Source organism: Triticum dicoccoides, chromosome 6A (genome assembly GCF_002162155.2).
Source record: "Triticum dicoccoides isolate Atlit2015 ecotype Zavitan chromosome 6A, WEW_v2.0, whole genome shotgun sequence".
Lineage (NCBI taxonomy): Eukaryota > Viridiplantae > Streptophyta > Magnoliopsida > Poales > Poaceae > Triticum > Triticum dicoccoides.
In genome coordinates this window covers 31,330,611-31,345,498 of record NC_041390.1, presented here as the reverse complement: position 1 = coordinate 31,345,498, position 14,888 = coordinate 31,330,611, and the positions used below count along the sequence as shown (strand labels likewise).

At 42.6% G+C, this 14,888-nt stretch overlaps 1 protein-coding gene across 2 annotated transcripts; it reads left to right on the top strand.

The window, feature by feature from the left end:
• The first annotated feature begins 315 nt into the window (after window positions 1–315).
• Window positions 316–3,759, top strand: LOC119319661. 2 transcript variants are annotated; one of them, XM_037594105.1, is made up of 3 exons: window positions 316–1,245; window positions 1,720–1,809; window positions 3,459–3,759. In XM_037594105.1, exons 1-2 carry the CDS (start codon window positions 540–542, stop codon window positions 1,803–1,805), a joined length of 792 nt encoding a protein of 263 aa, XP_037450002.1. In that variant the 5' UTR covers window positions 316–539; the 3' UTR covers window positions 1,806–1,809; window positions 3,459–3,759. The 2 variants fall into 2 exon arrangements, with proteins under 2 accessions (XP_037450002.1, XP_037450003.1); XM_037594106.1 differs by lacking the exon at window positions 3,459–3,759 and adding an exon at window positions 2,650–2,783.
• Window positions 3,760–14,888: the final 11,129 nt, after the last annotated feature.

Genomic DNA, 14,888 nt, shown 5'->3' with positions numbered 1-14,888 from the left:
GGCCTAATCTATTTTCAGGGGATCGTGGGCTTAAATCTCCGCAGGGCAAAAAATATAAAATTGGTAGGAGTATTAGATATCGTGGGCCGGTCCACTTCACTTCACACCGCACGAGAGGAACGAGGGCGAGAAGATGAGCAGCCGCCGCTGGAAGACGAGGATCTGCTCACCGAGATCCTCCTCCGCCTCCCCCCGCAGCCCTCCTCCCTCCCGCGCGCCTCCCTCGTCTGCCGTCAATGGTGCTGCCTCATCTCCGACCCACGATTCGTCCGTCGGTTCCGCCGCCGCCACCGCCGCAACCCTCTCCTCGTCAGTTTCTTCGACATGGGTCCTCGCAGCCTCTACTTCGTACCCACACTGGAGGACCCCAACCGTGTCCCGCCCGAGCGCTTCGCCTTGCAGTTCGAGGACGGCGACCAATTCATGCCCCTCGGATCCCGCCATGGCCTCGTGTTCGTCATCCACCTGACGTGGAGCCGAGTCCTGGTGTGGGATCCGGTCACCGCCGACAAGCACCTCATCGCCCTCCCCCTGGCTTAATGGGACATCTAAACAGGATCATGGTCCACGGGGCCGTGCTTCGTGCTGCCGGAGAGGCCCAGCATTTCCAGGTGGTTTTGATGGTGGCAAATGATGATTATGACATGCAGGATAGGCAAATGCTGGCCTGCGTTTACTCGTCGAAGACCGGCGTGTGGGGTGATATCATCTCAGCGCCGCTTCCGCCCAAGGTTCCTATCGGCAGCTGGCCCCTCATGGTTTCTCCGTCCAAGGAAGCTGTGTTGGTTGATAATTCCCTTCACTGGATGCTTTTTGGGAGCTTAGTTGGAATTCTCGAGTTTGATTTGTTGAAGCAGAGCATAGCCGTGATACCAACACCAGTGGGTGTGGTTTCCTCCCACGGCAGACATGAATTGACGGTTGTACGGGCAAAGGGCGGTGGCCTTGGTTTCCTCATCGTGATAGACTTCTGCGCACAATCATGGAGGAGAAAGACCGATTGTCATGGTGTTGCTTCATGGGAGCTGGAAAGAACTATCGAACTGGACAAGCTATTTCCCCTGAATCCAGAGATGAGAGCACACTTATACATAGTAGGGTTTGCTGAGGAGAATAATGTGGTGTTCATGTGGACATCAGTTATCGGCCTCTTCCTGATTCATCTTGAGTCATTGCAGTTCAAGAAAATTCCCCATCCCAGCATGCTTGCCCGTTATCTTCCATTTGAAAGTGTCTTTGTTGCAGGTAATATAGCATGTCTTTACACATCTCAGAATAAATAAAACAAGCATGCCTTTGCACTAAGGGTAGTATAACAAATCAAGTTAGTTTTAGTAACTGGTTGATGGAATTGTGTTCGCATCCTTTCATGTTAAGCTAACAATTGTAAGCAGTGTTGCATCACTTGTTTCTTCGGTTGCTTGTTGATCTCGTCAACATATAGCGATGTCATTCTGCAATGTTCTGTTTGACACTTGTGTAATGCATAGCTGCAGTATCTTTTTTTTCTCTCAAGATGAGATACACAGCTTTTCCAAGTTGATTACATGAAAAAATCTTTAAATCACAATCACTTATATTCCCAGGGTTTATTAGTATGATGAGTATATTTTATTTTACTTTCCGATATGGTGTAGGACAAGCTTAAGAATATATCCAGATAACCTCTGCCCCACATGACACATTGTTTGCTTTGACTTATTGTTATTATGCTTGTAGAAACATGTGTTGGTGGTGGACATGATGGAGCTGTTGCTGGTGGACACGACCAAGGTGAGGTTTTGCTCAATACCTCTATTTGTTAAGCAGGTAAGCTTAAGCTTATTTTCTGTGTGTATGTTGAGGTATCTGAACAGCTGTTAAAAAACTATTTTCTTTTCTTTTCACTACCATTTCTCAAGTACCAAATTGAAAGAAAGATTGTAAGATTTTTTCCGCAACCCTTTGCTCAGTTTTTATGCACACCTGACAACCTCCTATGATGCTGCCTTTCATGGCAGGCTGCCTCTCATGGTGAAAGTATTGCTTGACACTGTGAGAGTAAAAGAAATGACAGTCATTTTGGACCAATGGAAGTGTGAATTAATAATATGTTGCACAATCCCTTGCTTGAGGCTTACACAGCATGATATATATTTTTTGGATCAACTTGAGGCCCTCGAGGGGAGGCCCATGGTTCCCTTTATAATGCATTTACTTTATCAAAGCCGATTGTTTAGTGACTAGCTAACTCGTACATTTCTAAACCAAATGTTTTTGCTTTCCTACCCCATGAGCCCCTCGTGTGTCAACTGTTCTTTTAATTAACCTCTACTCAGATCAGATGTAGCCAATATTGCTAGTAGTATTAGAAGTTTTTTTTTTTGAGAGAGCTAGTATTAGAAGTTGAAGGCGTGTGACTAAACTAAAAGTTGCTTTTTTTTTTGGTATCAGAGCCAAACTAAAAGTTGCTTAATGTTGTTATATATTTCAAATATTGGTTTTGTCTAGTGATGCTGAAGATGGTTCAACTTTGCAGCTTTTGGCATAATTTACACAAATGGTGAAGCTAATGTTTATTGTTTGAGACATACAAAAGTTATACTCCCAATGGGTTTTCCTGAATGAATAGTACAATTTTGTTTGACTGATGGTATTACTTGCTTTCAGGTATCTAGAGTTATATTCCGGTGGTTGCGATGCAGCAATGAGCTGTTCAGTCTAGGTTCTACCAATTTGTATGCTTGGCTTGGTCCCTCTAAGTGTCATGCACCGGTCAGCTGTGAATTGGACTTGTAGGAAATAATCACTCAATTTGCTCAGTGTTTAGAAGCTTAGTTCTGACTAATAAATGTTGAATTGGACCTGATTTCCTGGTGCTATTTGCTACTGCATAGCCAGTGATTCAATCAGGGCAGGTTTCAGTGCTATTTGGCTTCTTTGGGATGCTGCCAAGGCCTGGACGATTGGCCTAAATTTGGGTTCTTTTATGAGTTGGCTAACATTTGAAATATTTTATGAGTCAGCATCTGAAGATCTCATTCATTCCTGGCAAAAACAAAAGATGAATAATTTGGATGCGTTTTAGCTTTGATTTGCCAGTACACATGAATGAACACGTTTGTTTCGAGATTCAGCTGCTGTTATGTTTTGCTATCTAGGACATGTATTTCTTCTCATTCCTTCTCTGAGGGGTGGCAATTTTAATTCTTTACAAGTTAGCTTAAGAAAGTCTTTGTTTTCTCACTTTTTCCTCGTGAAGTCAAATAATTTTGGTTGCTGTGATCCAGCCAAATTAACTTTGTCATTTGTTATGGATGACTTCCACAGAAGCAAAATATACTTTTATTGATTGCCGCCTTGCTGGTCTAGTCACAGCCGTTGAGCATTCCATGAATGATGATTCTGCTCTTTCAAGCATAATTTTTTTTCTTAAGATGCATGGTCCGTCGTCTTACCAGCCATGGCTTTTTCTTCAGGAACAATGAAGAAGAGAACTGCTGTGCTGACTGATGAGACTCTGTCAGTATATGAGCAGCAGTGTGCTGGAGGTTCTTTATATGGCACTGGAGTTCCCAGGGGAAAACTAACATCAATTTAATACTGGACAATTTGATATGTAGCCGAGCAAATTAAATGACCACACTGTCCTGTAGTCAAATTTGCCATGGTGTTCAATAAACGTTGGCCATGTATTCATTCTCAAACAAAATAAGGACCTGTCTAGTGATGTCATGATCAGCGGCGGTAAGTGCCAGGGAAAGTCAGGAATCTGTGGAATAAGACATCTCTTGGCATGTAATATTTTAGGAAATGATCGTGTAAATAATAATGTTTAAGTTTTCAATTGATTAATTATCTTTCAGATAATTCATGCTTCCATATAACAAATTTTTGCTTATACCAGTACTGAAATTTGGCTTCAGGAAATTCGTTTAGAAATACCAGAAATAAATGTAACACCAGTTTTGTTTCCAAAGTAGCAAAGATGTTCCAATCAACTTGCATGTGATCTATGCAAGAGACATCTAATTCAATTTTTTTTAACTAATTATGTGTCTAAAAAACTAATTAGCCTAGCAAATACTCATAATTTATTTTTCACACAATGCTTCGATAAGTTTTTTGTTTGTAGCGATACTGGAACTTGTTTTCAGGAAGCTTGCTTCCATATGATGAATGTAGCATAAATCAGTATCCTCCCTCTGTTTTTGTGTAAAAGGTCACTTCATATTTTTATGTCTAGCTTTGACAATTAATTTTAGCAATAAAATGTGGGTTAAATGCCACAAAAAGTATGGCACTGGATGCACTTTTCAAAGAACTTTCTGATGATATTTTTGTTGACATATAATCCATATTTTGTTGATCAAAATTATAAGTCAAAGTTTGACACAAAAGTGAAGTGGCCTTATATAAAAAAACGGAGGGAGTACATCATTGTCTTTCGTTTCAAGTGGCAAATCATTGTTTAGATGAATTTCGAGTGGCAAATCAATACATGTAACAATGAGCTGCCACTACATGAGCCGATCCATTTTACGTCATTCACGTCATGGGCTTCAATTTTACTATCAGCAGTATGGGTCGATCGATCCACTTAACTCCGTCCACCCACATCGTGACCGCGATCAGGAAAATTGCGCGGTTCCGTCTCGTACGGCAGATCTCCTGTCGTCCATTGTGTTTTAAAGATTGGTGCAGCACTGCGTAGTATAAAAAACAAAGCATTCTGTTTTCGGGAATACATAGCTATACAACATGCAAACAGGATACATAGGTCCCATCAAAGTCAGCTTTTGGTCAGATAACAGAGCGTCTTGCATGCATGTGCTATCCATTCCCTCTTTCTCTCTCTCTCTCTCTCTCTCTCTCAAACTAATTCATACATTTATTTCACCTTTGCTAACTTAAAATCATTCATGTTTCTTAAACCAAAGTTTCGATTTCAATACTTTTTATACATTTGAAATCATATTGCAAAGATCTTTAAAAGAAGACCGATTTTGGATACATTTTAAATAAGTTAAAATTCATGAAACACATTTCACACATTTCACCTGCTTAGAGCAACTCTAGTAGACCCCGTATCCCGCCCCGACCCGCAAAATAACCGCCAAAATGCAGGTCGGGGCGGAAAAACCAGCCCGATCAGACCCTGCATTCCGCCCCGGCCCGCAAAAAATTTTAGGGGGCGCGGCAAAATCCCGACCCCAACCCGGGAAAACGTGGGTTTCCCCCTCGCGGCTGCGGTGCCCTGCATATAAGCGGAAGCGGTTGGGGGGGGGGGGGGGGGACATTTCATCCCTCGCTTTCTCCCACCAACCACCTCTCCTCTCCCCCCGCGCCGGCCGCCGCCCAAGATTCCGACGACAGCAGCCGGCAGGAGCACGCCGAAAGGCTACCACGCGCACGAGGCCTCCCCTCCCTTCCCCCATCGTCGGCGGGCCGCCGGATTTGCAGATCTGCGGCACTTCATCGCAGGTCGCCGGATTTGCCTTTTTCCGGCCGCCGGTTGCTGCCCCAGGCAATGGAGTGGTCGGGGAGCCTCTCCCGCAACCCAGGCAAGGGCACATCACCGCATGCAGGCACAGGTTCGTCCGCCCGCCGCTGCCGAAGGTTTGCGGGCATGGACTTGTCCGGCCGTCCACCGGGCTCGGCGCTCGCACAGCGTCTTTGTGGCCTGCTGATGCCGCTCATAGAGTGCGACGACTGCCCGCGCCAAGTGCTGCGGCTCACTTCGGGCACGCCGAAGCACCCCAGACGGGTGTTCTACAAATTCGAAAACGACGGGGTACGTGCACTTGCGGTACCTCGTTCCATAGCTCATTCTTTAGTTCAATTGCGGTAGCTCACTTCGAGCTTGCTCAATGTTTTGTGTAGGACGATGGATGCTCATTTTGGTTTTGGGAAGGCCAATACATTGATTTGTTGATAGAAAGAAACTTAATAGATGTTAGTGCACTCCTTAGTACAATCGAAGGCAATGATGCGGCGGCATGTTCAACTAGAAGGGAAGCAATGTCTACTTCTTTGAAACCAAAGAAGAAGAATGAAGAAAGCAAGATCAAGAATCCGCAGATCAACAATGAGTGCATGGAGAAGATATTGCTTCAACTAGTGGGAGCAGTTATGGAAGTTGAAAATCTTCTGAAATGCATACTTGCGGTTCTTGTTTTCTTTGGTTTCGTTATTCTAGCCAAGATTTGGTGATATCTTTTGTATCTAATGTTGTTGCAAAGGCAAAGAAAAGCATTATGCTAGATCAATTTAAGTTGCAAATCTAAGTTTTGCAGGCCGGGAGAAGCTGCGCCAGATCAGAACCCGCAGAAGCCGACCTGTAAAAAAGCATATTCCGCGAATATGTTTTTTACGGGTCCATTATACGGGTCTGCATCTGTGCCAGCCCGCGTCGGCCCACAAAAGCGGTTTTGCACGAACTGCAAACGCATTTTGCGGGCCGGCGGGATGCGGGGTCTACTAGAGTTGCTCTTAAAACCTTATGAATAAAATGATTTCAATCAGTTTCACAAATTCACATTTCAGTTTTGTGTTGTTTTTCACATCAGAACTTACATTTCACTTTTCACTGGCTTGTTTCAGATTCACATCTATTTCAATTGCACATTTGGAAATGACCGGTTTCACAAGTTGACATTTCAGTTCATATAATAGGTTTCACAAGTTGACACTTGAAATAAATTGTTGGACATTTTGAAATAATCGGTTTCACAAATTAACATTTTAGTTTCATATTGTTTTCACTTTCAGAACATGAATTTCACTTTCCACGGGCTTGTTTCACAAAAAGCACATACATCTCAATTGCACATGTTTGAAAAAACATGTTTCACTCTTCTGAAATAAACTGGTACACATTTGAAAATAATCAGTTTCACAAGTTAACGTTTTGGTTTCATATTATTTTTCCCTTTCAGAACATACATTTCACTTTTAACTGACTTGTTACATAAAAACACATATATTTCAATTGCACATTTTTAAAATAAGATAATGTTTCACTTTTTTGAAATAAATTGTAACACATTTCAAAAAATGTTATGAAATAACTTATTTTACTCTTTTGAAATAAAAATGTTACATACTTCCAAATAATTAGTTTCACAAGGTGTCATTTGAGTTTAATAGGTTTGTGTGAAAAGTGTTATTTTCACATATTTCTAGTGAAATAGGTTTTTTCAGATTTTTCTAGTGAAATGTGTTTATTTCATAGATGAAAGGTGAAACGTTGAAAATTAAATGTGTTTGAAATGTAACCAAAATTGGTCTAGTTTTAAAGTTCTTGATGCCAGGAGTCCAGATATATAAAAAGTTTCAAAAACGAGTCTATAGTTTAAAAAATATGGTTGATTTAAATTCATTAAGAGTAAATGAAGTCTATGCATTTGTTCCGCGGGTAGAGTGAGAGGAGAAACTTGCATGCATACCGTCCCTCACAAAAGGTGTACTTTTGGGGTCCATTATGCTGCCACTGATTTGACTAGAAATAAAGATACAAGAAATATACCAGTGCTATACATTTAGGTGGTCCGTACATTTTTACGAATCCCAGAACGGGTGGATGGCCCTAGATCTACCAGCACATCACGAAACCGCCCAATATGACTTTGTAATCATGGCTACCACTACCATTAGACTCCAGTCCATTGTCTCAAAAAGAAAAAGGAAAGCAGACTCCAGTCCACCCTCCATCATTTCCCCTTCCAGCATGAGTCTTGAGGAGATTGAGATGACGGCCAGCTGCCTCCCTCAGTCGGCGCCGTCGCTGGAAGTGGAAGACCTGCCCACTGAGATCCTCCTCGGCCTCCCTCTACTGTCGTCCTCCCTCCCCTGCACCTTCGCCGTCTGCGCGCTGGCGCCACCTCGTCCCCAACCCTTGATTCCTCTACCACTTTCGCCTCTACTACCGTCGCAACCCTCCTCTCCTTGGCCTAATGCTCTCGGACCGGCACCTCTGCCGCCTCCACCTCAAACCTACTCTGGAGGAAACATAATCCCTGATTTGAAACATGAAGGTTTGAGGTGGGATCAGGGTAGAAATCGCACGAGGAAGATTGGACAAAAGGGAAAATTAGTTAGGATGGAAGGGACAAAACGTTTCTTCTTTGGCGTGCGAAGGGATAATGGAAGGAAATCGAAGAAATGATCCTTCTTCTAAATCTCAAGCTGTCAATCTTTGTGGTTTACACAAAATTAACGGATAGGAAGGGGTGACAGAAGGAGACCAAGAAATCTTCCTCCATTTATTAGTAGGTATAGATATAGGTATCTACTCCCTCGGTTTCTAATTATATAAGATGTTTTAGCTAGATATTACAATATCGACTGCAAACGGATTAAAATGAGTGAATATACACACTAAAACGTGTTTATATGCATGTGAATCTGAGAAAATAGAGAAAAACTAAAACATCTTATATTTAGGAACGGAGGGAGTAAAGTTGAACGTTGGGATCGTGAAAAGCTAGCTTGGACCATCTAAGGCCTTGTATAATGCAAGATGCTTAGGGGAGGTGCTTAGAGAAATAAACCAGGTTTTTCTTAAACGCCGGTGCTTATTTGTACTGGGTAGACGCTTAATTAGACGTCTCTCTTATAAAAACAGGCACTGGTGCTTTAGAAAAACTGGGTTTATTTTTCTAAGCGCTTTTCTAAGCACCTAGCATTGTACAAGGCCTAAAAGTGAAATACATAGCTCACTAGGTACTTGTTTTTTTTCCAAAGACTAGTACAAGCTGGTACATTTGAAAGCTTATGGATAGATAAACATCTTCAATACAATGTAGCGATCTCTCCTGATATTGCTAATAATCTATAAAAAAAAACCGCAGTCAGGACATGGTATGGATTTTATGAAGTACTGTTCATTTTAACACTTTTCTTCAAATCCGGAAAATTACAAATTTACCTAGTAAGGCAATTTGTAATTATTGTTCCTGCGTGTGGCAAGTCCATTCATGACTGGGAAAATTACAAATCTACTCCAATTAGATTATTTTTTGCGGGATTACTCCATTTTGATTTTTGACGGGCTAAATTTATATCATCCCTTTGAATGTTTGATAATACAAGTATGAGGTAATGTGGGTCTCAACCGGATGCTAGGTTTGAATCAGAGTTCAGGCTGTATACGTGCGAGTGCTTCCGTCATAGAAGTGTCAGACCGTGTTCGGATCGTTACCTAGGGGGATTCAGGTTGTATACGGTCACGTTCCTTGCAAAGAAGTTGGTCATGTCCTGCATATATAACGAGCCGTAGGCTGTAGCGTCTACTAGGGATTCAGATATGGATATTTGATCAATAAAAATATCTCGAGCTCCGCTCAGCAGTTGATCCGGCAGCTAATATTACAAGTTGAAGGTGCCCTACTGCTTCGCCGTTCACTTTGGGCTTCTACTGCTATTGCTTCCGCCGAGACTCCACCGCATCCGGCATGAAGGCGTGAGGAGGGTGAGACGAGTAGTAGCATCCCCGCTCGCCGGTGGTGGGGCCCCTCGAAGATGATGACCTTCTCTTGGAGATCCTCCTTCGCCTGCCCCCGCAGCCGTCGTCCCTCCCTCATGCCTCCGCCGTATGTAGGCGATGGCGCCTCCTCGTCACGGACCCAGGCTTCTCCCGCCGCTTCCGTCACTACCACCGCCGCAACATTCCCATCATTGGTTTCTACAACCGACATCTTCCAGACATCTCCTTCGTACCTACTCTGAAGGGCCCAGACCGTATCCCACCTAGGCGATTGTCCTTGCAGCCTCAGCGTGACGACCAAAGCTTCTCCACCTTTGGATGCCGCCATGGCCTCGTACTGGTCCATGTCCGACACTTCAAACCGCTAAAGCACCATATTCTGGTGTGGGATCCTATCACTGGTGAGCAGCACAACCTTGGCATTCCCCTGGGGATCGATACGGGAAACCGCTTCAATGGAGCAGTGCTTCGGGCTACAGGAGATTTTGACCACTTCCAGGTGGTCTTGATAGGCAACAGCGACGAAAGACCAGCGGTCGCAAGTGTTTACTCATCAGAGACCGGCGTGTGGAGCAATCTCGTTTCAACATCAACATCGTTGCCACTAATGAACACTACAGACCCTTTTTCCGACTGGTGTTTTAACGGTATATCCTTTGAACCCGCTGTGCTGGTTAGGAATTCCCTATACTGGCTGCTTGGAGCGGGCTCGGTTGGAATTCTCGAGTTTGATTTGGAGAGGCAAATCCTTGCTGTGATAGGGTTGCCGGTGCGTGTGGGTGTTGGGAGTGAGACTAGGAGCAATGATCGGTTCTCGACTACGCAAGCAGAAGATGGTGGGTTGGGTTTCCTCTCGCTGTCAGGCTTCAACGCCAAATTATGGAAGAGGAAGACCAAATATGATGGTATTGCTTCATGGGTGATGGAAAAAAATATTGAACTGGACAAACTACTAAAAATTCCCATGGATCCAAATAGAAATGAACACGTTATTAAGGTAATTGGGTTTGCCGAGAACAATAATGCGGTGTTCTTGTACACAAAAATCGGCATTGTCGTGATCCATCTCGAGTCCTTGCAGTTCAAGAAGCTTCCTGGATCTAGGAGTGTTGCTTACTATTATCCATTTGAAAGTGTATGGTGTATGTAAGGACATAACTTTACACTGCCATCTAAAGTTAATTTCTCAATAGTTGTTGTTGGAATGCCGTGCACATCCTTTCATGTTAAGAAAGTGATAATAAGTAGTCTCACATCTCTTGTTTTCAAGACAGATATTGTAGAATTCATGACCGTCGAAGCCTAGAGCAGCAAGCTAGGGTGATATCAACGATTATTACATGGGAGGCATGATTGTTTTCTTACTTATTTACTTTGAGCAAAGGTTGTTGTCTTTGTTTATTCAGTACATTTTTGTGAAAAAAAATGCATGTACTCTGCGACTATATATACTAGATGATACCCCCGTGTTGATGTGGGACACTATAGTTCACTTGATGTGTGGAGGTAGTGTTGATACACATTGCATGACCCCACGAAAAAATAGCGAAAAAACTAGCGCCCACACGTGTGGGCGTTTGCATATCGCCCACACGCCTCCATCACCACTCATTTTGCCACGTATGAATAGATGACATCAGTAGATTTTTTTTTTGGTTTTCGTCTTAAAATGTTTTATCTCCTAATTAAAAAAATCCGTTTTCACCATTAAATCTGTCTCGGCGAGATCTTCAAAATTAGACCCCATGTTGATATGTTTCGACAAAAAAAATTGCCCAAAAGTTGCCGTGATGTTTACACTGTAGTTGCCATAGTGCTTAAACTAAAGTTGCCATGTGGCAATTTTAGTTTGTAGAGCATGACAATTTTAGTTTTTTGATGATGGCAATTCCAGTACTTTGACCATGAAAATATTTTTTTGTATGAACCACGACAATTTTAAGTGCATGTATCATGACAATTTTAGTTTATGGTGCATGGCATGTCTAGTTTCTTAATTCCCCGTTTTATAATATGTCAAAATTTACTTTTAAATGTAGAAGAAAATAGCTGAAACATATTATGGCAACTTCAGTGTAAACATCATGGCAATTCATGTGCAATAGACATGGTAACTTTTAACCCAAAAAAATTCGTCGAAATATATTGATATGAGATCTAGTTTCGAAGATCTCGCCGCGAGGGATTTAATGGTGAAAACGGATTTTCAATCAGATTTTTCATTTAAAAGATAAAATATTTTAAAAACTGAAAATCCAAAAAGATTCTCACATGCATGCATGCGGTGACATGGCGTAGTCTGTGTGTTATAGGGTGTATGGATGGATTTAGCTCCCACCACACGTATGGGCGTTAGCGTTGTCCAAAAAAAGAAGCCCCGGGTAACATTACTAAATAAAACTAACAAAGTCCCGTCAACCATTCCATCATCAGTACACTGCACTGGGAAATAATAGGATAGTACAATTATAAATAGGGCCAGAAGAAAGAAACCATAGTGTCCCCTATCCAACTTTGTTGTATTGATGTGTAATAAAGGAAGGATGGAAGCAATATAAGTAAGCATTCTCAGTTTTATTTATAACATTTTAGTCAACAATACACACATTCAAGGTTTGCAAATAAGATGGTTTTGCTTTGAAGACATGCCAATATTGGACAGAACATAATAAAACATAGATCAAAATTATTTCAAACACGCAAACATAAAAGAGGTGTGTGAAAGCACAATTTTTTTATCACTGGAAATTATTAACAAAAAAAATTGACTATCAGTAAAATATGAAGAAATCCAAAGGCATGCCTTTTTTATGTAAGGGAAGGACCCAAAAGCCGGCTCCATTGTCCGCAATGGCGCAATTGCAAACTCAGTGAGGCACCCTTTTTGTGAGAATCAAGGTTGCAGCCTTTACAATTACATGACTTCCCGCCGTGCTAGAAGCGCTTCCTTCAAAATACTGAAAAGATTGAAAATAAGTGAGGCTCCTACTTCAAGTTTTAACAAACAACTATAATTTATTTATCCAGAGGGATTCAAAGGCATATTTTGCAGTCAATGGAGGGGAAGATCACACATCAGACATCTAACGAATCAATGATTGTCAATCCCGTAAGTAACACAGAATCAAATTTCCGCAAAGAAAACTAAGAAAATAACTCTGTACAATCATGTGTTAGGTTAAAACCAAACACGGAAACCATACTTGCCTCATTATTTATTGGTAACACTTATGGTCGCCATCATTGTACAGCTTTCAGCGGTTCCCAGTAGTGTTGAATGAACATGACCTGAAAATTACCTTTAAACAAATAATTACTTCATGGAGAATAAGTACATGCATTAGAAGGAAAGTCAGTATACACATATACATTTTGACAGAGCTCACAGCTGAAAGGTTTTTTTGTGCATATTCAGAAAGCGCCAACTGCATGAAACAAAAGCAACCAAGCTATAACAGACACTTCATACCGGAGTTGGCTAAAGCACACCAAATGCAACTGACCCTTAAATATAATAAATTCCAAATGTAGGGAAATAATGAATATCCGCGCTAGCTTTTTTTTTCATCTGATCCTTTTTCCTTCTCTTTTCATCTGACATTTTTTCTTCCGATCAAATGAAAGAATGGCTGCCTTTTTCTCAAAAAGGAAAGAAAGAACATGAATGTTTATTATGATCAATGCCAAAGCCTCGTGCATCAAAACGGTGAGATCAAAAACATGGAGGAACACCCGTGCATCAAAAGGGTGAGAAGAAAAACATGGAAGAACAATGTTGCTCCCGGCCATCAGCCATCAGGCCGCGGGTAAACCTGCCATGGCCACCTCGCACATGTCGACATTATATATAGCTGCAACACAGGAATACATGCATATAGATCGGCTTGCCGATGGATCGAATTTGGATGAAACTATAGTAAGAATAGTATGTACCTGCAGATTAAGGTCGAGTTTTCCTATTGGGCCAGCCAGGCGAGATCGAGAAGACCTTGTCCTATCGATTTGCATACTCTGATCCCCGTTGGCGTGACACCCTTCCAGATCGATCATCTTACGATCCTAAAAAACTCCCAAGCAGTGGTAGAGGCAGTGCTAGATACCGGTTCTTGTGGCCTACAACATCAAAAGCTGAAGTCTAATAAAATAATGAAACGTACATACTTTCCCTAACTTGAGAACTGTTAATCCCAGACTTGCACAAAGTAATCAACAACATCAGATCTACATGGGTGGGACATGATGAGAATACAGAGCCTAACCTTTGGTGAGGAGAATAATTTCATGATGCGTTGACGGGGCAGTCATGATCTAAGACTACAATGCCATGGGACTACCTCATTGTTGAACGATCACTCGATCAGAATCGAAGGTAGCCCTGGATGACATCGGTAGGCGAAGAGGACATGCCGACCTTGAAACCCAACGCGAAGAAGATGACCAAGGCGACGAATCGAAGGGAGATGGATGGTAGAAGCGAAGGAAGGTTGGGGATGCGGGGGGGATATTATAGATGGGGGTGGGGGAGAGGCGGGGGTGGAGAAGCCGGAAGATTTGTTGTTTCCGGATATCACAAAGGAGGGGACAGGGGCCGCATCCACCGCGTCATGCTGCTGGGCCGCGGAGGAAATGTGGCGGACGATGGGGATGGAGCGCCGCCGCCGCCACAAGGAGAAGCCAAAGCGCGGGAAGGGGATGGGTCTGACCAGGGGTTGTGATTGGATGCTGACATGTTTATGTTGCATGTTGAGATAAATCAAGTAGTGGGGGTTAACTTCTTAAGTATATATAAGATATGAATCTTCATAGATACTTTTTTCTTGTTTCGAAAGAGAATGTTATTTTGTTCAGTGAACAACTGTAGTCTCATGGTGCGAACTGTAGTCTTGTGGTGAAACCAACTTATGAGGGTTTATAGTTCTACTAGACTTGATATTGGTGGTCGCATTTTTCGGAATTTATTTCAGATCTTTCGCGCGATGTGCATTTAGTGGTAGACGTTTTCGTCGACAACAAATGCGTCAGCGGCGACTTCCTCGGTCCCAAATGTTGTGCCGGCTCAGTATCTCGGAGGTTCTTATAAGGGCAAGGTGTGCGTGCGTGCGTCTATAGGATCGAGTGTATGTGTGTGTGAATATCTGGGCTTGTATTGTGTTTGAAAAAAAAACTAGTCTCATGGTAAAACCACTACCAGTATGTGGGCCCATCCATTTCGTGTCCTGGGCTTCAATCTCGCTTTCAGGATCGATCCACTTCACTCTCACTCACACACATCGTGGCCTTCCCCACCAAGCGCTTCAACATGAAGGGTAAGGAAGGCAGCCAGATGCTCAGCTGCCGCCATGGCCTCGTACTCATCTTCCTCTGCGTGGAGTACCAGTTCCTGGTGTGGGACCCCGTCACCGGCGTCCGCCACTTCATCGAC